At 45.7% G+C, this 26,629-nt stretch overlaps 9 protein-coding genes across 9 annotated transcripts; 5 read left to right on the top strand and 4 right to left on the bottom strand.

The window, feature by feature from the left end:
• Nucleotides 1–250: 250 nt before the first annotated feature.
• On the bottom strand, nt 251–4,237 carry H6S33_002597 (uncharacterized protein; the record flags this gene model as incomplete). Its single annotated transcript, XM_044833951.1, has 6 exons — nt 251–736; nt 792–3,268; nt 3,319–3,513; nt 3,589–3,963; nt 4,046–4,157; nt 4,229–4,237. The coding sequence occupies 6 exons, from the start codon at nt 4,235–4,237 to the stop codon at nt 251–253; spliced, it is 3,654 nt and encodes a 1,217-aa protein (XP_044692758.1).
• Nucleotides 4,238–5,084: 847 nt separating this feature from the next.
• H6S33_002596 (uncharacterized protein) lies at nt 5,085–6,089 on the bottom strand (the record flags this gene model as incomplete). Its single annotated transcript, XM_044833950.1, has 3 exons — nt 5,085–5,744; nt 5,800–5,939; nt 5,999–6,089. The coding sequence occupies 3 exons, from the start codon at nt 6,087–6,089 to the stop codon at nt 5,085–5,087; spliced, it is 891 nt and encodes a 296-aa protein (XP_044692757.1).
• Nucleotides 6,090–6,179: 90 nt separating this feature from the next.
• H6S33_002595 (uncharacterized protein) lies at nt 6,180–6,479 on the top strand (the record flags this gene model as incomplete). Its single annotated transcript, XM_044833949.1, has 1 exon — nt 6,180–6,479. The coding sequence occupies one exon, from the start codon at nt 6,180–6,182 to the stop codon at nt 6,477–6,479; it is 300 nt and encodes a 99-aa protein (XP_044692756.1).
• Nucleotides 6,480–7,840: 1,361 nt separating this feature from the next.
• Nucleotides 7,841–9,255, top strand: H6S33_002594 (uncharacterized protein; the record flags this gene model as incomplete). Its single annotated transcript, XM_044833948.1, has 3 exons — nt 7,841–7,843; nt 8,002–8,203; nt 8,333–9,255. The coding sequence occupies 3 exons, from the start codon at nt 7,841–7,843 to the stop codon at nt 9,253–9,255; spliced, it is 1,128 nt and encodes a 375-aa protein (XP_044692755.1).
• A 702-nt stretch (nt 9,256–9,957) lies between these two features.
• On the top strand, nt 9,958–13,270 carry H6S33_002593 (uncharacterized protein; the record flags this gene model as incomplete). Its single annotated transcript, XM_044833947.1, has 5 exons — nt 9,958–10,032; nt 10,097–10,333; nt 10,388–10,778; nt 10,967–11,014; nt 11,097–13,270. The coding sequence occupies 5 exons, from the start codon at nt 9,958–9,960 to the stop codon at nt 13,268–13,270; spliced, it is 2,925 nt and encodes a 974-aa protein (XP_044692754.1).
• Nucleotides 13,271–15,057: 1,787 nt separating this feature from the next.
• H6S33_002592 (uncharacterized protein) lies at nt 15,058–16,072 on the top strand (the record flags this gene model as incomplete). The annotated part of the gene is made up of 2 exons (XM_044833946.1): nt 15,058–15,862; nt 15,981–16,072. 2 exons carry the CDS (start codon nt 15,058–15,060, stop codon nt 16,070–16,072), a joined length of 897 nt encoding a protein of 298 aa, XP_044692753.1.
• A 211-nt stretch (nt 16,073–16,283) lies between these two features.
• Nucleotides 16,284–17,236, bottom strand: H6S33_002591 (uncharacterized protein; the record flags this gene model as incomplete). Its single annotated transcript, XM_044833945.1, has 3 exons — nt 16,284–16,448; nt 16,526–16,812; nt 16,873–17,236. The coding sequence occupies 3 exons, from the start codon at nt 17,234–17,236 to the stop codon at nt 16,284–16,286; spliced, it is 816 nt and encodes a 271-aa protein (XP_044692752.1).
• Nucleotides 17,237–17,489: 253 nt separating this feature from the next.
• On the top strand, nt 17,490–19,946 carry H6S33_002590 (uncharacterized protein; the record flags this gene model as incomplete). The annotated part of the gene is made up of 5 exons (XM_044833944.1): nt 17,490–17,521; nt 17,602–17,810; nt 17,911–18,335; nt 18,400–18,558; nt 18,975–19,946. The coding sequence occupies 5 exons, from the start codon at nt 17,490–17,492 to the stop codon at nt 19,944–19,946; spliced, it is 1,797 nt and encodes a 598-aa protein (XP_044692751.1).
• Nucleotides 19,947–20,590: 644 nt separating this feature from the next.
• Nucleotides 20,591–24,894, bottom strand: H6S33_002589 (uncharacterized protein; the record flags this gene model as incomplete). Its single annotated transcript, XM_044833943.1, has 8 exons — nt 20,591–20,680; nt 20,764–21,780; nt 21,863–22,126; nt 22,178–22,292; nt 23,149–23,588; nt 23,656–24,278; nt 24,343–24,622; nt 24,709–24,894. The coding sequence occupies 8 exons, from the start codon at nt 24,892–24,894 to the stop codon at nt 20,591–20,593; spliced, it is 3,015 nt and encodes a 1,004-aa protein (XP_044692750.1).
• Between the last annotated feature and the right edge of the window lie 1,735 nt (nt 24,895–26,629).

The following is a 26,629-nucleotide window of genomic DNA, read 5'->3' as shown; positions in this document are numbered from 1 at the left end:
TAGTTTATAGTAGATTGTCTTCATAAAAAATTTAATAATCAATAATCTAATTTCCCAAAAAACAAAATTACAAAATTGGTATCGATTTTATGCCTGGCGTCCACCAAAAAAAAAAGCCATCGATAAAAATAAAGAATCAAGCTTGACATGATTACAAACCGCGCTACCCGCAAAAACAAACCCAAAATCCATTGATATAATGTTCCATCAATGTCCGTTGTGTACCCTCACACGAAGTTCAAATATATGTCTAAAGAACTCTGGGCTTGAGATTGCACCATGCCCTCACAGCTCTTGCATCCTCCAATTCGACGCACCTCCACAGCGAACGCTTCGCTCTTCCCATTTCACCAAGAAGCTCGTAGGCACTAGCGAGTGCAAACCATGCCTCTGGTATATCCCAGCCGTGACTTGTAGCTGTAAGGTGCTCCAGTAGGCCGAGTGCACGATTAATCGAAGCAAGAGAAGAGAGATTTAATTCATCCTCTGACACACTGTTATTTGGCGACTTTGCTGCTACCACTGAAGAAGAAGAGGTGGAGGGTCGGGCCGCTACATCAACCATGTTATTTGCAGGAGTTACTACAGGAATCGGGGTTGGTGTGGCAGGAATTTGGAGCAGCAATTGACAAAGACCCACGATGGCAAGTGGGTGGTTGACCTCAAGCGCTATAGCAGCATTAAAATACTCAATAGCCACAGCTTTTTTCTCCTCTTCCATTGCCAAGAATCCCCTCTGTGTTGAGTATTAGCTACTGAGGATTTATTATAAGAGTAATCAAGAACCTTACCTCTGTCAAAACATCTGCTTCACCTTCTCCTTTCAGCCCAATCAAAGCACTAGCCTCGTCAAGAGCATAAGTGGCACCACCAAAATCTTTTGATCTCCTAGCTAAACCTCCAATAAAAATCCAGACTTTCCTTAAAGCCGCTAAAGCCCTTCTTTTTTCATCCTCTTCATGGAGCTTTGGCTCTGGGAGTTGCTTCGGTCGCCTAATGCTCCGTGGCTTGGCATCTTTTCCAATCTCATCTGTTATTCCGCTCCGCAATGCACGTATTGGGTACGGCAACTTGCTTTGTGAAAGGTTGTTCGGGATGTCTTCTGCTCGTGGAGCTTCTCTTCCCATGTGACCCTCTGTAGCACTGTCCATTGGGGTGATTGAACTATCATTAGTCATGAATGATGTAGTGGATCCGATGTGGGACAACGGTTCAGAGGAAGATCCAGCAGTACCCATATCCTGTAATTGATGTTTGTGCAACTTCAACTTAAGCATTTGAAAAAGGTGGGTATTGTGGTGATGATTCTCCTTGACGCTCCCAGCCGGACTTCGCTCAACACTTGCCGAGGAAGTATTTGTACCGCTAGGTAGTGGCGGTGTGGGAACGTCTGGAATGGGCATTCGCCCATGATCTCCTTTGCCCGACCTCATACTCGAAAATGACTTCATTCGTCTAATTGTCCCGCTAGAAACACTACTAGGGCGTCCAGTTTTCTTTAGTAGATTATCGTTTTGATAGGCACCTCCATGGACATCTGTAACCTGTATTTGGGGAGCATCAGGGCCGGGGCCGAGACCGGTAGATTGTCGCAAGGATTGATGACCTGATATTGGGCGAATGCTTCCAGAGTCTCCTATGAATTCCTCCGGTGGTAAGCTTGATACAGTGGTAGAAAACATGCTTTTCCGTCTGCCTCCTAGGAGCCGGGGCTTCCTATTTGTGGTATTTGGTCGGGTGGGCGGGGGATTATCCAACTGACCATTGTCATGCAAGGACCGGGAGCTATGGTCCAGCTGTGCTGCCTCAAACAGGCGTCCATATATATCCAGTAGATGATCGGCCATCTTCACCGCAACTCCAACTCCATCTAGAGCTTCCTCTATGGCAATTTGAGTCATTCTCACTTCGAGAACACTCTCCTTTTCACCGATACCCATCCCTCTAAACACCGACATATCTTCTCCCAGTATTTCAAAAACGTTTGCACATGCCTGTCTAGCTTCCTCAAAATTCTCCGTCACAGTCATCAGGAGTGATAATAGATGTAATAGAGGCACCGTGCGACGTTTATAATCCCGTCTTCCATCCCAGGCATCATCAAACTCCTCCTCCGTGAGGTATTTTACGATGACCAAGCCCTTTTTGGTACTCTCCATTGCCGAATCGATGTCTCCTACCTCTAGCTGGACGAGAGCCAGTCCATACCACACATCAATATCGAACTGATCGTGTGTTAATGCCTTCTCGAAAGCTCTCACCGCTGCTCTCTGTATATCCGGTCTACTGTCTCCATCGATAGTATGTCGTGCCCAGGTCGCATTTGCAGTCCCAATGCCTCTGTAAACAGACGCGAGCATATCATCATCTCTTACTCGCCATTCGTCAATCCATCTTTCGATCCTTCCGGCCAAAGCCATTCCCTTCCCAGCATCACCTACGAGCCCGCAAAGAACACGGATCCCTTCAACTGTCGTTTCAAGAATTGTTTTATCGTCGTCGATATCCTTTTCTATATGCCCTTTCGAAATCCTGTCTTTGGCTCTCTGGACCAAATCAACGTAAGTATCCAAAGATCTCACAGCATCTGGGAAATTCCCTACTGCTGTAAGAGCAGTGAAGAGATGCCTTAATATTCTCGGTGAATGGAATGTCTTCGTGGCAGCCCTATATAAAATCTCTACTACTGCCGGAGCCTCCTCTCCAGAGCCACCGGCAACCCTCCAGTCCTGTACAACAAGGTCAACCCATTCGCCTATAGCCCCATGATACTCATCGGCCCTGGGAAAGTTAAGACCACGCAGCAAGTATTCTTCATAAACATGCTCCACAACCTTAAGTTCTGCTTTTAATACCTCGGCCGTCCCCGCTTTGTGCATCATTCCTGTTGGTGGGCTGTTTGTAGGCACAACAGAAATAGTTCTTCCTGCTTCAGGTTTAAACGATGGTAGCTTCCGAGGAATTGGCCGATCTGGGTGACCTTCGGGTAAGAGGAGGAGTGAGATAAACTTGAAGTAATTTCTGTAGACTTCCCTTCTCTCCAATTCCTTTTCTGTGTTTAAGCCACTCTCTGTAGCCGCCGGAACAGTACCGACAGGCCCAATTTGTACCTGTGCAGCGGATGAAAGGCCAGCGACAAACTGATGAAAACTCCTGAATGCCCTTGCAACAGAAGCTTCATCGATTGTTGTTCTACCATCAGCCATTCCAACTTCTTGAGCTACGTATTCCTGCATCTCTGGCGTTTCTTCGCCTTCGCTCGATTCCCCTAGAGTTTGTTCAGAGTCCGACAATACCATCTGGGGAATATGATAGTACCTGGAAGAATGTGATTATCAAGCCAGCAGCTGTAAGCTGTAAGAGCGTGGTGAGAAAGTGCTTTCTCCGTCCACAACAGAAATGAAGCCGATGTCTGTTGTGCCGGCGTGTATGTTGCCGGAAGTTTTGTCGCTGCGCGGTAGTTTTGGAGTGGTAACGAAAGATCATCGGGGCTTTGATGGGCCAGAGCAATCCCTAAGGCATAATAAGTATCTAATCTAGCGGAAGTTCCAGTCCTAGTAAGAGACTAGGCAACACAGCTTGACAAACCTTTCAGCACGAGTGCCTTTATCCTAATCACACCAATGTAATCCCCCTTTCCCCCACCAACCCAACTTTCCCCAACCTCATCTTCACCGGGTATGATCCTCAAAGCAGTTTCCCAGTCCCCTTTCCGAGAATAGAGCCATGAAAGGATTGTTCGTGCTTGCAGTATATCATCGGGGGTTGTTACCATGCTGTGAGCACCCCCGGAGGGACTAGGTAGGCTTGCAACATTTGAATGGGAGTCCAGCTCTGCCTGTAAGGGACCTTGTAGAGCTGTAAGGGTTGCGTGGTAGTTTGCAATAGCGTCAGCCGTAGACCCTACTCCAAGGTGAGGAAGGCGATAAAGTTTTGCTTCGGTCGAGGCGGTCAGAGCGAGGCCTAAATAGTCCACATTAGTATACACTTGCTGGGAAGAGCTTTCAGGAGATTAGCGGAGATGAGGGGAAACATTGAAGAATACATTTTCTTCCGGGAGCATGTTTTTGAACCTTTCGGGCATGCTCTGGAATGCCATCCCACTCGCCATTGCAGCGAGCTGCGTCTAGGACACCAAGGTAGTTGTTTGCTTTTACCTATGATTCAGGAGCTCTGTTAGTAAAAACCAAAGAACAAAGTAGTAGCTTCAATAGTGGGAGACCAGTACCGTACTCATAGAATCGTGTTGGGGCTTGTATACAGGAATTGGTGAAAAGGAGAAGAAGGGGCGATTTCGTGGAAGAGCTGAAGAGCTTAGGGACTGACTTCGTACCGGAGATGAAGCAAGTTTGGTTGCGGCTCAGACATTACACCCTAACCCTCAGCTTACGTTATTTCTATTTTAACTAGCCGAGACCGGATTAGTTAAGTACATGTAGAGTGCAACAACGCGGCTTGCCGTCTGAGAGTCTCAATCTCGGACCCTCTTATCTCGGCCCGAGTTGAGTTGAGATATCAGTGCCACTCGTTTCTATGTTTGCGACCTCTATAATACAGCATAACTATTGCCGTACTGGTGCTTACATAAACAATCCCAGATGTGCCAATAATTACTGATATATATCATAATCAAACATACAATAAAGAGTAGGGTACGCATAACTTTGAGATATCCAGTATTGCTTCTGAAGCGGAAATCACTCGACCAGTTAGATGCAGCAACTAAACCACATGAACTTATGAGCCATACACAGCATGTCATATCCACATTGACCTGATAGGCTAAAGTAAACTCGCAATGTCATTTAAAACGAGAGCAAAGAGCTCATTAAAAATCAGAACACCGTTTAACCATAGAAATCTAAGAAAATACAATGAAAGAACCCAACTAATCACAAGTATTATATCCAAGGCTGTAGTGTACCATTATTAACCCTGTTCTACGCATGAACCTCGCCCCCGTGTGACCTGAACAAGCCTGTACAGATCCCAACAATTCCACGTAAGTACCCATCATTTACATTATTGCACTCCACCCACCATCACGGCTACAAATTCTAGAAACATTCGCCCATCGCAGCGATTTACTGGGCCTTCTTCGACTTGGCTGCCTCTTTGGCCAGCTTGCGTTCTCTGCGCTGCTTGGCAGCCTCGGGTCCAGCCTCGGTATCAAGAACATAGTCCCACCACCTGAAAGAACTGGAATAGTTGCCAATGAAACGCTCATGATGCACGTCGTGATGTTCGGCACCAGCCCAGAAAGGAAGAAAATGGTGCAAGCTCCATGGGAACTCGTATCCGGAGTGAGCATCGATGGCCTGGAACAAACGCAGAGTGATCCAGATGTAAACGGTGAGAATGTGGAGATCCTTAAAGATCATACACCACAAAATAGGAGAACCGACTGTTCCAATACCGAGGAACAAGACTTCGATGGGCGATGCGTATTCGGCGGCAAGACCAAATGGGGCAGCGTAGGTGTGGTGGATCTTGTGGACATGTTTGTAGAGTGGTCCCCAATGGAACGCGCGATGAGACCAGTAATGCCATGTATCCTCCATGATGAAGAAGATGGCGATTTGGAAGGCCATTTTAGTCCATGAAGGGAAGGGAACTCCGGTATCCATGCCAAAGTATTTGCACATGGGGTGGAAAAGCCATATCTGTGGAAGCTCAACAGTAAAGTGAGAGAGGAGAACTAGCTTTGCGCATCGCCATTGCTCTTCCGCAGTGGGGATTTTTGTCTAAACAAGATTATTAGGTTCAATGTTTCGTTGAAAAATAGCCAATTGGTCCAACCTGTTGAATTTTGTATTTACGGAAGTACGGAATTGCGTCGATGATGATCCAGGGAAGCGACCGTCCAAAGTAGATCACTTCATGAAGAACGAACGACATGATACCAGTCGCGAGAACATCGTTGCCCATGAATTGATACCCTGTACGTAAGATTCAGCAAATCAGTCTCAGAACACCAGTATCGGCGGGAGATACTAACATGCGGCCCATAGACGCTCAAATGTGTTCAGGTGCACATTGTACTCTCCGATCTTCTCATAAGTTTGCCAGTAGTTCCCTCCATCGGGCATTATCGTTGTAAAGTTCGACCTAGGAGTAAAAGGGGGCGTTGGTTAGTGAGAGAACTATTGATAAGATAAACCGCGGAAAGGTAAACAAACATGACTGCCAACTGTCTGAAAGAATCAATGGTAGGGTCCTCAGAATTGAATGATGAGAATTCAAACAGGACACCTGTAGCACTTGATAGCGACGATAGGAACAAGAGTGAAAGGGAAAAACGGCGGAAGATGGAGCCTTTTAGCAGCCACCACTCACCCACCTCCCTTACCAACAACTGTGTGGAGTTTAACCTGCCGGGGCCCTGGTCCCTGTTGATTGGTTGTGGCAACTGTAAGGAGAAAGGAGCCTCCCAAAAGGGTGATTCTCGAAGGGGGGCAGGTGGTGCCACTTTGGGTTGACTCGGAAACTGCAATTCCCGCTCAGATCCGCGTTAGTGGCCAACAAAAACGCGATCCATCTCTTCGATAGAACATCCGACGCGGCGTCCCATCACGACACTTTCTGCTCCTGAAAACATGCTTATTCATGGTCCAATTATCCCAACCCCTAATTCTACGCCCTAGAAATAGCTTCTTTGTTCTTTGTGGAAGATCCCGTCGAATGTTGACCTGAAAATTATAAACTGAAGTCAGATCATAATCGGATAACGACGACCCATCTGTCGTGATTTCTGGGCTTTGGAGTCTGGAATGAACCACAGGGCTCTACTCTACGTACGTACTCGTACAACTTGGAGAATTGAATTACATACATGTAACCCTGTAGTGCCGTATTCGCATTCGTTTTCATGAAAACAGTACCGGTCCAGTCCCTGACGATTTCTAATACCAGGTCGATTTGACAAATTAGGTTTGCTTCGAACAGATATAGACTTTAACTAATTATAAGTAAATTCCAATAGCTTTCAAACTACATAGAGTGGAAATCAGACAACAATTGGGTATGTTTTGTAACATTATTTGCACCCTGGTCGGAGTTTTATAATTACCATAGAATTCGAAAGCTATGGCACTGTATGTACTCTACTATATGTAGACAACGGCGCGTTTGTGAGAAGTCTGGAGCTACTCTTCACCGGTGCCAATGATATTAACCCTACATATGCACGAAAACTCTAAATTGTAGAGCTGTGAGCGAAACAGTTTCTGTCTGGATTACACTTTGTTTTTCCTCTGAAGACGATTGTCTTCTTGGCGGATCATTGGGATAATCGGAATAGCATAGATTATTTCAATAATCTAAAAATCGATATTATAAGATTATTGGGTTTCCGAATAGGCCCTTAGTTTCCAGGTAGATAATCAATCTGACCGATTTCTCAAATACATAAGCCGAAGAAAATAATCCCTAGTTGACCGGACAGGCCCTGATCATGAATTGAAGCTCTACATAGTCTTGGCACATATCTAACCAGACTAGCCTATGATATAGAAGGGACTGTACGGTATATGGAATTCAGAACAAAAAACGGACATGTACTGTACAGTATCTATCATATGGGTCATAATAGGCATCAATATCGTTCTCTACCGCATCCGCCATGGTGGAAGATCGTACTGTGCACGAGGGATATCATATATGGTTACATGTACTTATGGTCCTGCCAAGATAGGGCAAACCCTAAACAGTCCCGTCAACACACTGAGTAGGCAAACCCTAGCAATGTAGCGAAATTATTGCAATCGGTATTCCCGCCCAAGCAGATTTATCGACGGAAACCCATCACTAACAACGCCAAAGATCAATAATAAACGACCCAATGGTGAGTCACCTACGCTTATTTGAGTTTCCATCTTTCAATCCTCGTTTTGAAGGAATTCCTTACAAAGTCAAAAAATCATATTTTTTACGAAATTCGTTGGATTTGCGGAAACGAAATGGATTATTGGGAAAGCTAATGCTGTATAAACCTTTCTTTAGACGACTCGTCCGACCGTCTCCATTCATGGCGCCGATGGTGCCGCTTGCGGAACCACCGCTACTCTCCCGGCTGTTTTCAAGTCCCCCATCCGACCGGATATCGTTCAGCAGGTCCACACCGGAATGGCTAAGAACAAGAGGCAGCCATATGCTGTGAGTGAGAAGGCTGGACATCAAACCTCTGCTGAGTCTTGGGGAACTGGTGGGTCATTTCTTTCTTATAGAATTGGAGCTGGAATTAGACTCGCAGAGTGGTCGAATTGGAGATTTCACAACTCCCAGCACTTCGCCAGATATATAATTTTCTCTATTTGAAGCTAATAAACCTTAGGTCGTGCTGTTGCCCGTATCCCTCGTGTCTCTGGTGGTGGTACCCACCGTGCTGGTCAGGCAGCTTTCGGTAACCAGTGTCGTTCCGGTCGTATGTTCGCCCCTACCAAGGTCTGGCGTAAGTGGCACGTAAAGGTCAACCAAGGACAAAGGCGTTTCGCTACTGCCTCTGCCCTCGCTGCATCCTCTGTCGCTCCTCTTGTCCAGGCCCGTGGCCACCGCGTCTCTGGCGTTCCTGAACTTCCGCTCGTCGTTGCCGATTCCGCATTCAGCTCCATGGAGAAGACCCGTGCTGCTGTCGCCCTCTTGAAGTCCGTCGGTGCCTACACTGATGTCGTCAAGGTCAGCAAGTCCAAGAAGCTTCGCGCTGGGAAGGGAAAGCTTAGGGGTCGCCGTCACAGGCAGCGCCGTGGTCCTCTTCTCATTGTCAACCCAGCCGATGAGAGTGCTTCTGGTGTCGTCAAGGCGTTCCGCAACATTCCTGGTGTCGAGACTGCCCCCGTAACAGCCCTCAACCTCCTCCAGCTTGCCCCTGGTGGTCATCTCGGTCGTTTCGTCATCTGGACCGAGTCCGCATTCAAGGCCCTTGACACTATCTACGGAACCACCACCACACCTTCAGCTCTCAAGAAGAACTACCTTCTCCCCTCGAACGTTGTCACCAACTCTGACATCGGCCGTCTCATCAACTCTGCTGAAGTGCAGGCTGTTGTCAGGCCTGCTAAGGGTGGTGCCAGACAGAAGAAGGGTGGAAAGGCTGGTGTGCTCAAGAAGAACCCTCTTAAGAACAAACAGGTTCTTCTCAGGCTCAACCCTTACGCAAAGGCTTTTGCTGCTGAGAAGCTCGGAAGTGTCAAGGTCGAGGCTTCGACGGAGAGGCCAGGAAAGTCCGAGACTTTCAAGAAGATCATCAACACCGATTAAGCGTTTGGAGGGGAGGAGCGTTATTGATTTTTTTTCTTTCTCTTTGTTAGCAAAATAAATAAATTTGGGGGCGGGGATTGGATAGGCAAAAGCATTGCGCACCTTCGTGCATAATTTCCTTCAGGTGTTAGGCTTGTTATTTTATGTGAAATGGATACCTAAATGGAATTGTAACATCTGTTCCTGTTTTTTTTTCCCGGCCGTATACGTTACGACATAGCTTCACCTCATATCAACGAGCGAGAGAACACGACCTTACCAGCGCATTCGAAATCCAAAGTAGATGCACGTGTACCTACATGTACATGATTCACAAAGGACCCGCGCTTACATGTAGGTACATTTGGGTGCATGTTTCTTTACTCGCCGCTAAATTATTACTCTCATTTCCTGCTTAGAGGGTTCTGGATCCCTATACGTACCGAGTGTACCGTTTAATCCACACACACACAATTATTCCTTGGCCGCGTGATGTAATACCTAACAATCCAAGGTAAGTGAACCTCTGGGTTAGAATGAAGTTTAATATTTGGTGAGTGCTTGGCCTTAATTAGGTCGAGTGATCTCCTATGATTCCCACGTGATTGATTGATTGATTGATTACTTCATTAATTGTAATGATTCACACGTGGATCTGTGTTACCCTGCCATGTTAACTCAGACCTCCATCCTTGACTGACTAAGGTTCTCATTCCGTTTGCTATGGTAGCCATGAACAACTCTAGTGCCACTATCAGCGAAGATATCGAAACGCTGCGGCGAAATGCTTTCCAGCAGGTATGGAATGTTCCACTCTGACCCAAATAGATATATGTAATTAGTTAACGCCTCAACACTGTAGCTCAAACCTTCTTGCATTGCTGTCAGCCACAACATTCTGACCTCGCGCCCAAACGCTCAAGCATTAACCTTAGCTTTAGCAAACCTCTACTCAAACCTCCACTCTGTTTCAAACCTGGATCCGAATGTTATCAATAATTCCCTTGGGGACTATGTTTTCTTCCCGCTATCTCATGTCTTCCGTCAGCATCAGACGCTCAACGACCGAGCCCTAGAGCTTGGACTACAGTGTCTAGAGGTGTTGATACGAACCTGTTGGCGTTTAAACATAGAAACTGAACTCGCAAAACAGTTACTAGTCCTCATTACATTTATTATTGGCGGTGCTGTGCCCGGGGTAGGGATAGAGGGGAAGAAACGGAGCGAAGAGACAAACTTGGCTGGTATTAAATGTTTACTTGTATTGTTTGAAAGCTTGGGGAGAACCAGAAAAGGCGCTTTAGCAGATGTGCAATATCTACCTTCTGTTGGACACACGGTAACAACGGTCTTGGGGGTATTATTTGAAAGCACATCTTCGATCGATCTACAGATTACAGCGTTAGATGCTATCGCAGCATTGTTATTTCGCTCTGTGGATGAAGACGACATTATTGCTAGTTTTTATCCTGGCCTAGTTTCTGGTCTGGTCAAGGTCATAGGACTAGGGAAGACAACTAAGAGGCCTTATCAAGTTCTCAGGGGTACAGTGAACTTACTCACGAGGATCATCTGCCGAGTTCTGGGAGACAAACAAACTTCGGGGCTTCCGTCGGATGAATCCGCAGTACAGTTAATAACAGAAGGGCCGGTAGAAACACCGAAAAAGAATGATGATCTCAAAGTCCATAGAACAACGGCCTGGTTGAAAGCGACATCATTGAACACTAAGACAGCCCTGGAAAACGTGTTGCGTTTGCGTACACACCCGAAGTGCGAGGTGAGAAAGGCTGTTTTTGAACTATGTCGGGACCTTCTTGAGTTTTGCAGAAATTCCTTGGTCGATGCCAACGCACCTCTAGTCGAGTCAATGATTGTATTTTCTGGCGACGAAGACGATCAAGATTTTGCTAGACTCGCAGAGAGCACACTCCATATCTCAGCAGCATTAAATCAGAACATCAAAGAAGCTATTCAAGCCAGTTTACATGGTTGGATTGTCGCACTCCCGAGGGTCATGGGCGGTAGCGACGAAGACGCAAAAACAAGACTGATCACACGACTTTCGGCATCCTTCAAGCTTTTAGCAGATATAGGGTTAGAGACCGATTTGTTACAGGACATGCTAGCAGATAATATTCGGGATAGCCTTATTAGCACCAATTCTTCCAGTACTAGAACGGAAATCACATTGCAACCCGTCGATGACAAACGGGTATCGTTGGAACTACTACTCGTGAATAAGGATCATATCGGCGGTGGAAAGGTTGCTCGCTTTCCAGACGTTGTGCTTGGGCATCGTAGTCAAATAGGCACAGTGACCAGTATGAAGAGACTACTGGCTTTGCTGGGTGGCTCCTCTGAGACTGCTCTGACCCTCGCGCAGAGGCACATACGGGAAAGTTCCCGAGGCGGAACCCCTGCCGGAACGAGAGCTACATCGCTATGGATCGCAGTACAACTACTTAGAGGATCACTAGAGACTTCAGCAGAAGTTGATGAATTTTTCGACCTAGAGATCACGTCATCCTCAGGCCTTCAGCAACGAGTAACTGATGAATTGTTCTCGGTTTCCCTTTCAGTCCTAGGTGATGCGACAGAAGCTGCAACAGAAGATAAACCTGGTTCCTTGGATTCAATGTTGCAATGTCTAGCCCTGGAATCCTTATCTCTCATCGCTCAAGCCCAGAAGGAATCGTTTCGTGGAGATCTGGTTGACGCTCTCTATCCTGTTGTCCATCTTCTTGGTGCATCCTCTCGCGAGGTTCAAACCCACGCAATAGTAGCCCTCAACAATATCGCGCACTTTTGTGCATACCCATCCGCTAAAGATATGCTTCTCGACAATGTCGATTATATGGTTAATGCGGTTGCGCTAAAGCTGAACACGTTCGACTTGTCACCACAAACTCCGGTCGTACTCGGGATGATGGTAAAGCTCGCGGGAGCCAATTTAGTGCCATATCTAGATGATATGGTGGTTAGCATATTTTCTGCTCTAGATTCATTTCATGGGTATGAAGGACTTTGTGAAGCGTTATTTGGGGTGCTCGGGGAGATTGTCGAAGAGAGCGCTAAAGCAGGAGAGTTTGCAGCAATCAATTATGTAGGTGAAGTAGACAGGAGAGTGGGGAGTAAGGTAAAAGGGAGGCATTGGTTGACTAGAGAAGAGATGCTGGCAACCTTGAGGCACGATGCAGATAAAGAAAGGCCTAGGGTGGAGCCTCTAGAAGAAGCTGAAGCAGATGGGAGCGCACAGGAGCCGTTCCCGAGAGAGCCGTGGGGAAATGGAAAGGATAATCAAAGATTGAAGGAGCTCTCTGGTGACGATGAAAACGAAAGTAACCGGCCGGATGATCAGGTCATCAAGCCGACAAAATCGTACGAACTAGTCCAACGGATCACACGTCTCAGCCAACATTACCTTACCCACGATTCTCCAGTCTTGCGAACGAAACTTCTCCGCCTTGTCACCACCGCATCGCCCCTCCTTGCTGGCAATGAAGACGAGTTTCTGCCACTAGTCAATGCCATTTGGCCTGTTGTAATAAATCGTCTCTTTGAGGACGAATCACATATTGTAGTCGCCGCAGCGGACGCCGTCTCCCAACTTACCGAATGCTGCGGTGGATTTATGGCGTCCCGGATAAACGAATCATGGCCTAGTATCAAGAGGGGCTACATAAAGGCCTACAAAGAATTGGAGAAAGAGAGAAGAATCAAGAGTGGAAGCCTAGGGGTTTACAGCCCGCATTTCAAGAAGTGGGATGCTTATTGTAGGCTCTTGACTAGTGTTGCGGCGAATGTTCCTATAAGCGATGAGGTTGTGGACGAAATGTGTGAAACAGTTGGTGCGAAGAATTTGATCGAGAGGGATGATGTGAGAAGGGCACTGGAGGGGGTTAACGCCGATGCGGTTTGGCTAGAGATAGAAAGTTGGAAGTTTGCCAATGGCGATAATTCGCTGGGTTACAGAGACTTACCTATCTCAGAAGGGGTAGTATTTGTTCCTGTTGTCTTTGATAGTAGATGCTAGTCAAATAGTGTAGGTCATTATTATACACAACTTTCTAAAACGTCCGACCCCGCACCTTCAGCGTCCCGTAATCCCACTATTGTGAATGATGTTTGGGGGCTCGAGGCGTAGGTGAAAATACAAGGCATGTATCATTATTATGGGAGCAAGGCAATCTTTATCCATCCCTTTGCAAATTTGATGACCAATGTCATCATGACGTTAGGTGTTTTGTTAAGTAAATTAGTGGGCCCAAACTTTCAGATATAGATCAAGTAAAGACTACGGATGGTACTAAATCTGTACGAAGTTTTTCTCTTCCCGAGGGGGGTAATGTTGCCCCGCCGGCGGATTCACAAGTGTGTTGGCCTGCTGGTGATTGGAATGGTGTGCTGTCTTACACGGTTCAGAAGTTAAAAGTAACTAGCGAGAAATATGTCTTCAATCGCCAATGATAACACCTCACAATATTTGCCCTCTCTCCAAAGGTCTGATGGTAAAGTAACTTGGCTGGAGCTAGGTTCCATTTTACAAAGAACATGTGTGCATACAATACATGTATGTATTAGTGCTTGCATCATGAGGTATCACTCGGTATATTACAACACTGTAAAAGCACAACTGTCCCCACACATTTTGGAAAAATATGTTACCGTATGTGATTTACTCTCAGGAAAAAGTCACGTAGTCTAAGTAATATTGAGAGCAAACGAACTAAGTTGATTCACTACACATCTCATATTCGGAGGATTAATTCACCGTCCAATGAGCAACTTCTTCTAGCAATTAAAACGCACATGTGTATATACATGTATTGACCACATGTTCACAAATACCGTGCACGTGACTGACACAAGAGGCTACCGGTCTAAGATGCCACGAGCGAGAACCCACGACGGAGGTTCGTAGCTTGAGGTGTAGAATGATGTGGCGAGTTGGGCCTCTTTCCATATCAAGAAAGGATATAGTATTATTATAAATGTACATGTAGTATGTAGTTACATACTAGTATTTCGCTGACGTTTTTGAACTGGGCCATTATTGCATACACCCAAAATCATGAGCTTGGCGTATTTTTGTATGGCATGCAATATCAGTCGCGTCCACAAACGTCAGAGAAATACGAGTACGTGTACCTGTTGGTACATACAAGTACATATGTATGTAATTATTCATCATTAATAGAGTACATGTAGACATGCATGTGTTCAGGGCTCTCGCCGTGTCCACCAAGTCTCACCTAGTTGAATATTGACAGTCGGCCCGGAATTGTTTCGGTGGGTTCACCGGGGCGTTTGGGCTTGATATTTCTTCTGCAGATGGCTCTAATTTACACATATTGTAAATATATGAGGAGACGAAATGGTTCTCATGATCGCTTCAATGGATCATTTAGTGGTCATATGTACAGAGTTCTCGAAAATATAAGAGGAGGTGGAACCGGTTGCATTGAGCATTGCAGGTTGTATGGGATCGGCTGAACTCAGATTTCCTGTCAACTCGCGCATCTAAAACCCATCTAATCATCTAGCATCGTAAGACATCTCACTAAAATCCAATAAAACTGTCAGCCGTGTCAAGATACATCTGCAATGTATCGGCAATGTATATGCACTATCCGTGCTGCAATTGATTGGTTCTTATCGCGACAGCGCTGAAGTGCTTCGGTTCAGTGGTTCAGTTGTTGTCAACAGAAACCCTAAACCTTAGTACAGACTCCATATCTCAAAAATATCAGCGGGGAATTGAGGAATTTAAATATCGCGAAAATCAGCCTTGTAACTTCACAACCACGACCGCAAACCACCATGGCAGCGGCCAGCTCTAAGACGATCCGGTGCTGCTATCGAGTTGCAGATAGTCTCATCAGTTCCAATCCTCAATTCCGCTCAAGAGGGACATTGGCGCTCCTCCAGCAGTCACGGGCCTTGTCAACCACTCAAAAGACCTCTCAGCTAGAAGAAAGCATCGCACTCCGGACCCGCTTGACACCTGCCTCTGCCTCGTATTACAATGCAAACCCTGAGTATTGTGATAACATTCTTGCGCTCGAAGAATTGCTCCGAAAGCACGAAACCCTCCCCACAGTTCCTGGTGATCAGGCCCCGCAGGTCAAATGGAAAACCCTTATCGAGTACCGTGACATGATCGGTGGCTACGTCAAACCTTCACGGTACAACAGAGTCAGCAGGATTCTTAATCGTCTCAACCGTATCGAACCTTCGTTGTTACCACAAGAGACGAAGGAGGCATTGGAGCCATACAAGCATGTGGCCAACGAACACTTGAACATTCCAAGACCAAGGACCGTCGATGGGCTTGGGAGGGCATATGGCTGTGGAAGGAGGAAAACATCAGTTGCGAGAGTGTATGTGGTCGAGGGAAATGGTGAAGTTATGGTCAATGGAAAACCAATAATGGACGTATTCCCGAGGCTACACGATCGTGAGAGTGCACTCTGGCCACTCCTCTCAACGTCCAGAATGGACAAATACAACGTCTGGGCTGTATTGGAGGGTGGGGGAACAACTGGACAGGCTGAGGCCTTGACCTTGGGACTTGCTAAGGCTTTGCTAGTCCATGAGCCGGCTCTCAAACCGGCTTTACGGAGAGGTTTGTTTCCTCCCAATCCACCAATTATTTCTCCCACCGATTTCAAATTACTTCTGGCGTCTCTTGTTTGGATTTTATTCATTGTGAGCGTGGCTCACTGACTTTTATGTGCGTTCAGCTGGCTGCATGACTCGCGACCCCAGGGGCGTTGAGAGGAAGAAGCCCGGTCATCTTAAGGCCCGTAAGATGCCCACCTGGGTCAAGCGTTAAAGGAAAAGTTTGTTTGGGTATATTACATTGTAAAATAGACAATACAATCATGATTGTTAAGTTCGTCAGAGAGAAGGTCCATTTATCCTTTTATTAAACCGCTTAGACAATATTATAGATACCTATTTTGGTGAACCCGTAATGTTTTCCATCTAAGTTTGTACAGGTTATGATACAGTTGTTCGGAAAGTAAGCCATATATACAACACAGCTATTGCTCAAACATCCTTTCAAGGTTTGCCCTTTCCTCCTCTAGCTGTGCCCGTCTCTCAGGGCTCAACCTCCACTCCTTCGGAAATTTCGGCTTAGGGGGAGCTTTCTTTGCTTCATGATGTCGAAAGTCGAATGGTATATCCTCAAAGGTTTCTGTCGAATCCTACAGAGACATGGCCATGGCCAGCATTAGTTTTCCGTCTATCAGAAGAGATTACGCAATTGTATATATACACGTACCTTTGCTTCCGCAATAAGGGAGTCTACTAAATCACTAAGATACCTCTTATTCTGCGCCTGGTGTTGAAACATCTCGCTCGACATGCGGACGATATCCGTATCAGGGTTATATCTGACCCCCGCAAGCTTAATCAACTTATTCTTCTCGACCTGCGTGAGGGGAAGATCTGAGGTGGCAAATTCGCAAACTACTTTGGATTGAGCTGGATGTTTTTCGCCCATATAAGTAGTGTAGCGAAAACGGAGAATTTCCTTTTCGTTAGGGGGAACGAACGGCCTGACAAGCTCTGCACCAAAATATCAGTGAGATTAATTGTGAGATCTAATTTTATAAATATTGAATTTACCAGATAGTCGTGGCATTTCATACGCCGCTATTCTGGCATATTGTCTTGCCTCCCTATGCCTTTCAAGTTCCGCATGTGCCATGGAGCTGAAATCGTCAAACTCCCATTCCTTTTCAGCGATATTGTCCAGATCCCCCTCAGGTGGCTCACGGTGAGCAACTCCGTCTAAAACTTCTACTCTCTGTCCTGCTTGCGCATTCATTCCTACTTGACTACCGGTGTCCATTTCGGCCCACAGGGATTGGTATGATGAAAACGACCGGGGGACAAGAGGCGTCTTGATTGCAGACCGACATATTTGTGAGGGAGACTGGCGGGCAGTGGTGGTCACAACCCTTCGAATTGAAGCTGCAACTGATGCCATTGTTGGGTTGTTTATTTTGTGACCCTTGGGCTCACTTATACGATCTGACGTTAAGTCAAGAATTTCGAGATGTTTCAAAATGGACTGGGGCTCCGCTGATTATTTGACCCCTCATCGGCTGGGAGGACAGGCGTTATGTTCTTGGCAGCCCACACGCTACTGACGAGGGAAAAAAAAAAGGTTTTAAGTCTTTCTTCCTTCTCCCACTCCTTTCACACAAATATTTTCCATTCTCCCTACACATTCATCAAAGATGGGAAATTTTAAGAAAGAGGCCTCCCGTCGGTAAACCTTCCCTCTATTCCCCCTCCATCATCTTTTATCCCCCCAATTTGTCCTATCTATTAATGCTAACTGGTCCACAGTGGCCGTAAGGACACTGCCGGCGATGGCATGTCCAATGTCAAAGTTAAGGGCGAGAATTTCTACCGCGATGCCAAAAAGGTTGGGCGATTGAATATGTATAAGGAGGGGAAACCTATCCGAAATAAAAATGGAGATATTCTTAAAGCTGCTTCTTTCCAATCCCGAGAAATTCCAACCGCCCGAATTGAGCCCAATAGGAAATGGTTTGGTATGTATCCCTCCTTCTTCGTTATATTGAAACCACAATCCCTTCTCGAAAAAGATAATAATGATAATAATTGGGAAACTTACACGTTAATCGGTTGTAGGCAATACAAGAGTTATTTCGCAGGGCGCTCTTACCTCTTTTCGAGAGGCAATGGCCCAGAAAGCGAATGACCCGTATCAAGTTCTTTTGAAACAGAATAAACTTCCCATGTCTCTTCTCGCGGATCCTACTTCAAAGCAACATGCTGCGAAAATCCATGTCGAGACAGAACCCTTTGCTCAGACCTTTGGTCCAAAAGCACAGCGAAAACGTCCTAAATTGGCAGTTTCCACTTTGGAGGATTTAGTAGGCGAGTGTGAGGTGAAAGACAAAAAATATGAAGAAACTCTAGAAATGAAACTTCTATTGTCTGGTAAGAGCAGCGAGGAAAATGCCGCTGAAGCGGGATCTGGATGGATTACAGAAGCCAAGGAGCCTATATTCTCAAAGGGTCAAAGTAAAAGAATTTGGAATGAGCTTTACAAGGTATTTATTCCAACTTACACTGGCAGAGAAAACTTTGCAAGAATCGAGGCTAACCTGCATCAAGGTCATCGATTCATCAGATGTTGTAATACATGTTCTTGATGCCCGAGATCCCTTGGGAACTCGATGCCGAAGCATCGAGAAATATATCAAAGAAGAAGCGCCTCATAAGCACCTCATCTTTGTATTAAATAAATGTGATTTGGTTCCTACAAATGTGGCGGTACGTTTATCCCATCTCATGTTTAAAACCCTCGGAAATATCACATTGCCCCTTTCTTTCCGGATTACTACCGGTCCCATCGTTCAAGTCAAGGCATCATCGTGAGAGATTTCCTTTTGGTTATCGATCATTTTCTTCAGTCGAAGATGTCTGTTACAACATTGGGAGATCAAAACCCAGTCCCGACTCGTCGTCCTTATCATGTTTTATGACTAGGATTGATATCGATTTACCCGTTTTGGGTCAAATCACCTAGGGATTGGGATGTGTTTCGTTTGAGTTGAGCTCCTACATTTTTCTTCACTGAAAAACCTTGTGTTGGTCCTCTTAGTTATGATTCACACATTTCTCTCTAAATTTCAATTCTTTCTTTAGATAACCTCTTACGAAACACTGCTGATTGTTCATATGAACAGGCCAAATGGGTTCGACGTCTTTCCAAAGATTACCCCACTCTGGCATTCCATGCTTCTATAAACAACTCTTTCGGGAAAGGATCTCTAATTCAACTCCTACGCCAATTCTCTGCTCTGCACTCAGATCGTAAGCAGATATCTGTCGGTCTGATTGGTTACCCCAACACAGGTAAATCTTCCATTATCAACACCTTACGCAAGAAAAAGGTGTGCACGGTAGCGCCCATTCCTGGTGAAACCAAGGTGTGGCAGTACATTACTCTGATGCGTCGTATCTTTCTGATCGATTGCCCGGGTATTGTTCCTCCCTCGGCCACCGACACCGAAACCGATATTCTTCTTAGAGGTGTTGTCCGTGTCGAGAACGTCTCAAATCCAGAACAGTACATACCTGCTGTTTTGGAGAGGTGTAAGCAGCAACATATCGAGAGGACATACGAGATCAAAGGCTGGAAAAACGCAACCGAATTCTGTGAGATGCTGGCACGGAAGGGGGGCAGACTGCTGAAAGGCGGCGAAGCAGATATGGATGGTGTCGCCAAAATGGTACTAAATGATTTTATGAGAGGGAAGCTTCCTTGGTTTACGCCTGTCCCCGAGATGACTGAAGAGGAGGAAGCCAAGAATGTCATTGCGCTCAAAGGTAGAGAGGGCCGATTGGGTGAAATGAGGAAAAAGCGCAGCGCCGATGAAATGGAGGGCTCGCAGGTGGCGAGTACCACGGCCGGCGATGGAGAGGAAGTCGATGAGGAATGGGGTGGGATCAATAGCGACGATGATAATTTTGTTGATGAGCAAGGTGAGGGCGAGTGGGAAGATGATGAGGATAACGAGGACGAGAACGACGAAGAGGCGAGTGTCGATGAAGACGATAATGCCACATTGGTTGCTGACCAAGACACTTCGAGCGAAGAAGAACATGTTATAGTTAAACCCAGGGCCGATGGGCGTAAAAGGAGGAAACAAATCTGATTATTATATCGGATATCTAATGATATGAGAAGGTTTCTTGGGATTTTCAGGCGCTGACAAGGAGTAATTGTATAATTGGACAAAAATAAATTTCATGTGTATTTACTTAGTTTGGGATATCGTTGATCCTGTAGGTTTTTAATAGATTAAATGCGGAGATTTCTCACTCTAGTGGACTTACAATTAACACCGAATATTTCGCTAATTACAAAGCGATACACATCCTGAAGAAACAGAGGTGACACAATAGCCATAGCTTACTTTCTATATGGCGTGCAGGTCCTAGTAGAAGTAGCACATCGATGTGAATTTTATTGATTTTCTACTCCCTCGACTCTCAGTTTAACACCAGCGCCTTACACGACAAGCTTTACACATCAAAGCTCCCATGCCAAAATGATGTGAAAGGGCAAGTCCATGTGACGGCGATAACTATTTTTCTAGCCACGACAAAAGGAGCCTTCTCAAATCTACGGCGAACATAGGACGCATCAAACGACCATGAGAAGCAAATCATGAAACATTATTTGGCAAAGAAAAGAAAGAAAAAAGGACCACCCTCTGACCTGGGATAGTTTAGTAAAGAACTAATATAAAAACAGTAAAAGTATAACATCCATTCAATATCGTCTAAAACTACCCGTCTAAGAAATAACGTAATTTTCAGCAACGACTTTCACGTCCTTGGAAAAGTCCAGACTCTCACTCATCTCTGTCAATGTAACTTCGTGAACCTACAATTTGTCAGTAGCCATTCATGGATATTTACCCTCCTAAAACGTTTAATTGGTTGACTAATTATTGTTTGAACACTTACATCAACAGGCACAATTGGGCTCTCCTTTCTAAACTTGACAGTCATCGGGAAAAACTCGTTATCCTCATCTGCTTCCGCCTCAAACTCAAAACTTCCGGTAGAATTATCCTCGCTGATAGATGGAATTGTCCAATCTAAACTATCACCCGAAACTTCGTAGACCTCGTCCATAGTAGTCACAGTTGGTTCATCACGGCGGAATGGAATATTGATGATAACATCACGAAGCGTATCCTCTCCAGCGAGCTCATATTCCACCGTGACATTGTATTTACCAGCACTGGGACCCTGGTTAACCCATATAGTAAAAGCCAAAGGTGCATCACCGGTTGTAGTACGCCAACGGAGAACGCCAATCTGTTGATTCACCGGGAAGCCCTGCCCTTGATCCTTAAGCTGGATGATGGACTGTGACGAGAACAAGCCCTTGTCAACTTTGGGGTGGGTGCGGAACTGAGCGTCCGCATTTTCGGCTGTGACACTGAGTTTCACCTTGGAGAGTGCAGGGTCCATAATCCGAAGCTGCAGGTCACCTTTGACTTCAAAGCTCTTGGCGCCACCTTCACGGTTGAGAGAGGCGGATATCTGCTCTGAAATGATGATCTGAACTGCTTTCCGATCGCCCGAAAAGCTGGCCCTTGATGGGGATACAACATCTTGGGCTGGTGTCGACGAGACCAGAGGCGCGCGTTCCTCGGCATCGGCACCAAGATCCCCGCGGACACGCTCGAACATATCCGTCGTTTTTGACTTGCGTCCAAGCTGCATACCTTTGCCCTTGGGTGCTGACGAAAAAGTCTTTTTCTTCTCAGCCTCGTATGAGTCGTAAGAATCCGTCGTAGACTTTGAGGGGGGGTTGTAAGTCGGAAATTGCGGGGCGCGTGGGGTTGAAGAACGACCAGATGAACCCATTCCTCCAGAACCAATTCCAGAAGCATTACGAGACATTTCCTTCCGTTGGAGATCGAGCTGTTTAGCCTTGCGTTTCCGCTCCTCGGTAGCTTCAAACTCTTTGTTCTACATAGATTCTCAATCAGTATTTTTCTGTTCCCCACATCCTACATCCACTCTTTAGGCCTTTCCAGATAAGGCAACACACCCTGGCAATAATCTCCTGGATCCTCTCCTCGTGGCTCTCCATCTCTAAGAAGGTCTTTATCTGCTGTAGACCCAAATTCTCCCTATAGCCCAACGAGACAACCTCATCGAATGCGCTCAAAAGCTCAAATGAGTTCTTCAGTATCTCTCGTTCATCAAGTGATTTGCAGATCGAGGACACGACCTGGGCGAATAGATGCAGTGAGTCGATGTCCTGCAGAATATTGGACTGTTTGTTGGTTATGAGGACAAGGTAAAGCTCGTCCTAGAAACTGTGTTAGCCGTAATTTTGGTATGGACGTTTGATTGAACCCACAAGAAGCTGGTAGACATAGCGAACATTTTCCGTCTCTATGGTAGTGTGCTGAGTACCTGTATCAGTGAGTTTCGGGAATGATGCGAGGAGACCTTCGATACGAGAACGAGGCATCCTATCATCCCAGATCAGCTTCATCACCCTCAGAAATCTCTTCAAACTTCAGGATAGGCTCACTCGCGGAATTGGCGCGAAAGCACGGGCTTGCCCCCTCGGGTGCAGATTGAAGCTGCGAGTACAACCTATAAAGCATAGACGTCCAGTTAGAATTACATTCAAGACGAACCTAGAAACAAGGCAGGAGCTGTACCATCGGAAAATATTCAAGCTACTCAAAGGATGAAGAATTGAGATATAGTGGTTGATTTAGTGGGGTGGGGAATATTCGATATTGAGAAACAACGGCGATGCTTTGGAGGGGGTTCAAAAGTCTAAAGGGACGTCGTTCCGTGGCCTCTGTGCAGCAGCTACAGGGATGTTGCGCTTAGTCAACTGCTGTCGCGGTTTTACTCTCTTTCCACCAAAAATCACTCGATAAATATCGCTTAACTATGTATTTTTTACTATTGACTTTAAACTAAATTGTCCCTAAAACCGCCCTGAAACCACCCCTCGAATCACCACGGAGCCTTCTAAATATTCCACATACCAAGGAAGAAATCAAACCGCCCATGTGATCCGAATTTAACGAAACAAGAAAATAATAATGAAGAATGGGAACCCATATGCCCGAATTTCCCCTCGCGCCTGGTATATCAACAGAGACAAAAGAAATGATATAATATGTTTAGTAGAATAACCTCAGAAGCTGTGCCAATAAGGTAGGAACTATGGGTTAATCCTCTCATAACTGACTACAAGAACAAAAAGGGAGAAATCACAAAAATACAGCCGTTAGGGCTAATATGCAAGGCAGTGCTAAAAATATGAAAAAAGATTGAGGCATAAATTGTGGTGCACTTGATCCGAACGGAGTTGCATCACCACCTGGAGACGCGTTGGAATTCGAGGACGATCCTGAGGTTGTCGGTGCTGGGGCATTTTCAAGGGACGTGCTGCCAGTTGCTGTGGACGTTGCTGCGGAGCTATCGTCTAGCTTTTGTCTCGGTGCAAAACCAATACGATTATTTTGCAGGTCAAACACAGAATAAACATTCTTGAGAAATACGTCCCCCAGAATCCAGGTGTCCTTTCCAAGAATTTGACGTGATATGATTAAAGAGAGGCACATGTTTTCGAGATCTACCTCGGTCCCAACATAGTCAATAGGTTTGACCTTGTATGTAACTCCACTGAAGGTGAATTCGATGGTGGCATCTGTGTCGCAAGGAATCGCAAATGTTTCCCCGCTAACCACTGCCCCTGGGATTATAGAGTGAATGCTCAGGGCATCTTGAGGCGGAACGAGAAGCTATAATATAAGAACAGTTTCGATTAGATATGAATTGAGAGAAAGTTTTGGGGACGAAAATTATTACCAAGGAGGTACCCGTATCGATAATAGTAGTCTTCCCAGTAAGTCCTAGCGTATTTCCATCAACACTCACGTCATCCAACTTCAGCTCCCATAATCCTTGGTCTGAGACAGATGGTGTGAATGTCAAATCACCCTCAAACAGCCCAGAGTCTATACCTCCGAAGTTAATGACACCGTCATTCACTTTGTCTCCATGCCTACTCAACGCAATCCCAAACAACTTCGACTTAATTAACCCTTTATCCACCAACTCGTCCATGATTGTAGGAACCTTCTGTTGACTCCCATCACTAAACCCAAGGCCTAGAATACCATCAATAGGGAAATTAACAAAGTCTTCTGAGACCACCGATGCAAGACCAAATGAAAGTGATAATTCAAAACCAGCAAACTTGACTGAGTCGGTAACAACGGTGCCCATAACGTCACCACTACCATATTTGATGTCGAAAGTCTTTTGGGTGGTCTTCAACGTGTCTGAGTCGTCTGGTCCGAAAGTGGAATGGATTTTACATGCTTCCGATGTGCATTTGCTAGAGGGAATCCAAGTATCGGAGCTTCCGGTATCAATTACCAAGATAAAAGTTTTGTTTTCAGAACCAAACATCACTTCCGAAAAATAGGCTGTTTTCATACTTCGGTCATTAATAATTATATTCCCCCCTAAAACGGCGTAAAGAAAACTCACACACGTCGGTTCCATCTTGACCAACACCCATGGAGTCAGGCGTTCTTGGTGTTTCCGCAGGTATTATTCCACCCGTAGCTGTAGCCCGGCCACTCTCTGTGACAACTATTCCTGAACTCTGTCGTTTCGATAAAAGCCTTCGTCGTTCCAGAGACTGCTCCAGTTGCCGGATGACCTCTTCCCCATCCACACTCGGTCCCTCAAGTCCCCTTCGTCTAAACTTTTTCGTCACCCTATTCGCGGCTTGTATGCTTCTAATCTCAGGATGAAGGCCGTTGTCCTACATAATCTTATCAGTAACAAAACCTCGAATTGGATATAACACTCATTTAAAAGGCTAGAGAAAAAGAAAGAGAGCAAACTTACAACATCGGGTTGCCGCCTCAACTGTAAGCTATGTACTGCAGCAGGGGCACTTCTTTTCGTCTCTAGCCCAGATAATGGCCTCCATTGTGAATTACTTGATGGTATGACCTCGTCTGATTCTGTAACAGGTTGGAAGGCGAACACAATCGCAGCCACTGAAAGAAGAAGGGCTGATGATAACCGCATCGAGGAGCTGAAGGTGGAGGTCTAAAAAGAGCAAATCCAGTTGCCCAAATGATCGTGAAAGTTATAGTTTGGAATTGGAGAAAAGAAATTGATTGAGAAAAGAAAGTATCCCGAAGTTTATGGAAGGATTACACTTTCCCTAGGAAGTTGATACGGAATAGAAACCAAAGAGGTGATGGCCGATACTATGCCAAAGATGCAACACCACACTAAACAAAGAGAAAATAGGTATTAGACACCTGAAGAGTATTGAAGATAGCAGTACTCAATAGGCATATGCGAAGTTTTGCTTGTAGGTAAAATAAAAAAAAATAAAAAAGTAAAAAAAGATTAAGTTTTTCCCGAGTTCAATAAGCGGGATATGGTGTATTGGTACAAGGAACGACAAGGAATTTCGAGGAAAGAGCGATATGTAAGTGAAGAACACAAAAGAGAAAGACCACCATAAAACGAAGGTTGACAGGATCTTTGTGAGAGAAAAGGGGACCAGGGGGGAGGTGGTGGTAAATAGTGCATGGCCAGGTTTAACTTGTCTATGGTGGGACTGGTTCAATGTGTTACTCAAGATAGACTAAACAGTTCCCCCAGAGTTAGGCGCGTCGAGATCCACCGCTCTTTGGGCAGCACGAAACAGGGGTTTGTCGCGCTCTCTAACAGGGCGGATGAGGGACTAACGTTGCAACGCGGATCGGAAACTGGTGGTTGGCCGGCTCAGGAAGTCGATATGCATGCACGGGGTTTCTTTTCCACGATTCAGAGAGATAGATCTCATCCGTCTTAGATGCGATGCCCGTTAGAACAGCTCGAGTCATGTCATGAAATGGACATTGGTACCTCATCAGGAAATGGAACTCTGCGGGCTCCCATGCGAGCTGGAGTACAGTACCATAACTACATGTATGTACCGCCCCTTGAGATGCCACCAGATCTATGAAAAGAAGAGGTGGTTGCAAAACGGTCTCGTCCAGGGGCCCTACATACATCAATCTTCAGTGCCAGGGAAATTGGCGAGCGGTTCCTCAGGTAGCGTGCTGCGTGGCCATGGGTAGGGAAGTGCCAAGGTTCCCCATGCCAGGGGCGCAACGAACGGACCAAGGCATGCCGACAAAGCTTCATTGAAGTCTGGAATGCGGCATCGTGGATACCGCATTGTGCAATGCCATAGATTCGGCAAGGAGCTGGAAACTCGAATTGTAAATACATGTACCTATATGCAATACCATGAGTATGGATCCTTTTTTCAATTACAGACATCTGCACTCTTTACGGCGCCAGACCGCTAGTGGAAATTATCTAATTAATTATATACTCAATGCGCGGCCGAGGTCCAACCATAAGCTTAACCCTGAAATACCTTGCTGCCATACCTCACATTGCGTATTGGAGGAGGAGAGTAGGTCTATCTCTCCATTTTCTAGGTATGGGTAACTCGTACAGCTTGTGCAATCGATTCTATGGAAGCGATATTGGATCTCTACATAGGTCTTGAACAAAGTACCAAGAACCGATCACCAAATTTCCAGTGCACGGGGGTTTGAAGTTTCGGGATGTGCGATATATTGATAACGGTATACATATGTACATGTATGTATCAAAGAACGTACTGCCGTGTAAATGAAATTATTTACTTGTAAGCAAATATATATTGACTCGATAGTAATGATTAGAGGAACTAGAGTATATCATGTAGGTACTACATGTACTTTATCCGAATATTCTTTAGGATTACATAGAA

The sequence above is a fragment of the Morchella sextelata genome (genome assembly GCF_020137385.1).
Source record: "Morchella sextelata strain SCLS chromosome Unknown scls_13, whole genome shotgun sequence".
In the NCBI taxonomy this organism is placed as follows: domain Eukaryota; kingdom Fungi; phylum Ascomycota; class Pezizomycetes; order Pezizales; family Morchellaceae; genus Morchella; species Morchella sextelata.
The sequence above is the reverse complement of the archived record's forward strand: the minus strand, read 5'-3'. Positions and strand labels throughout refer to the sequence as shown.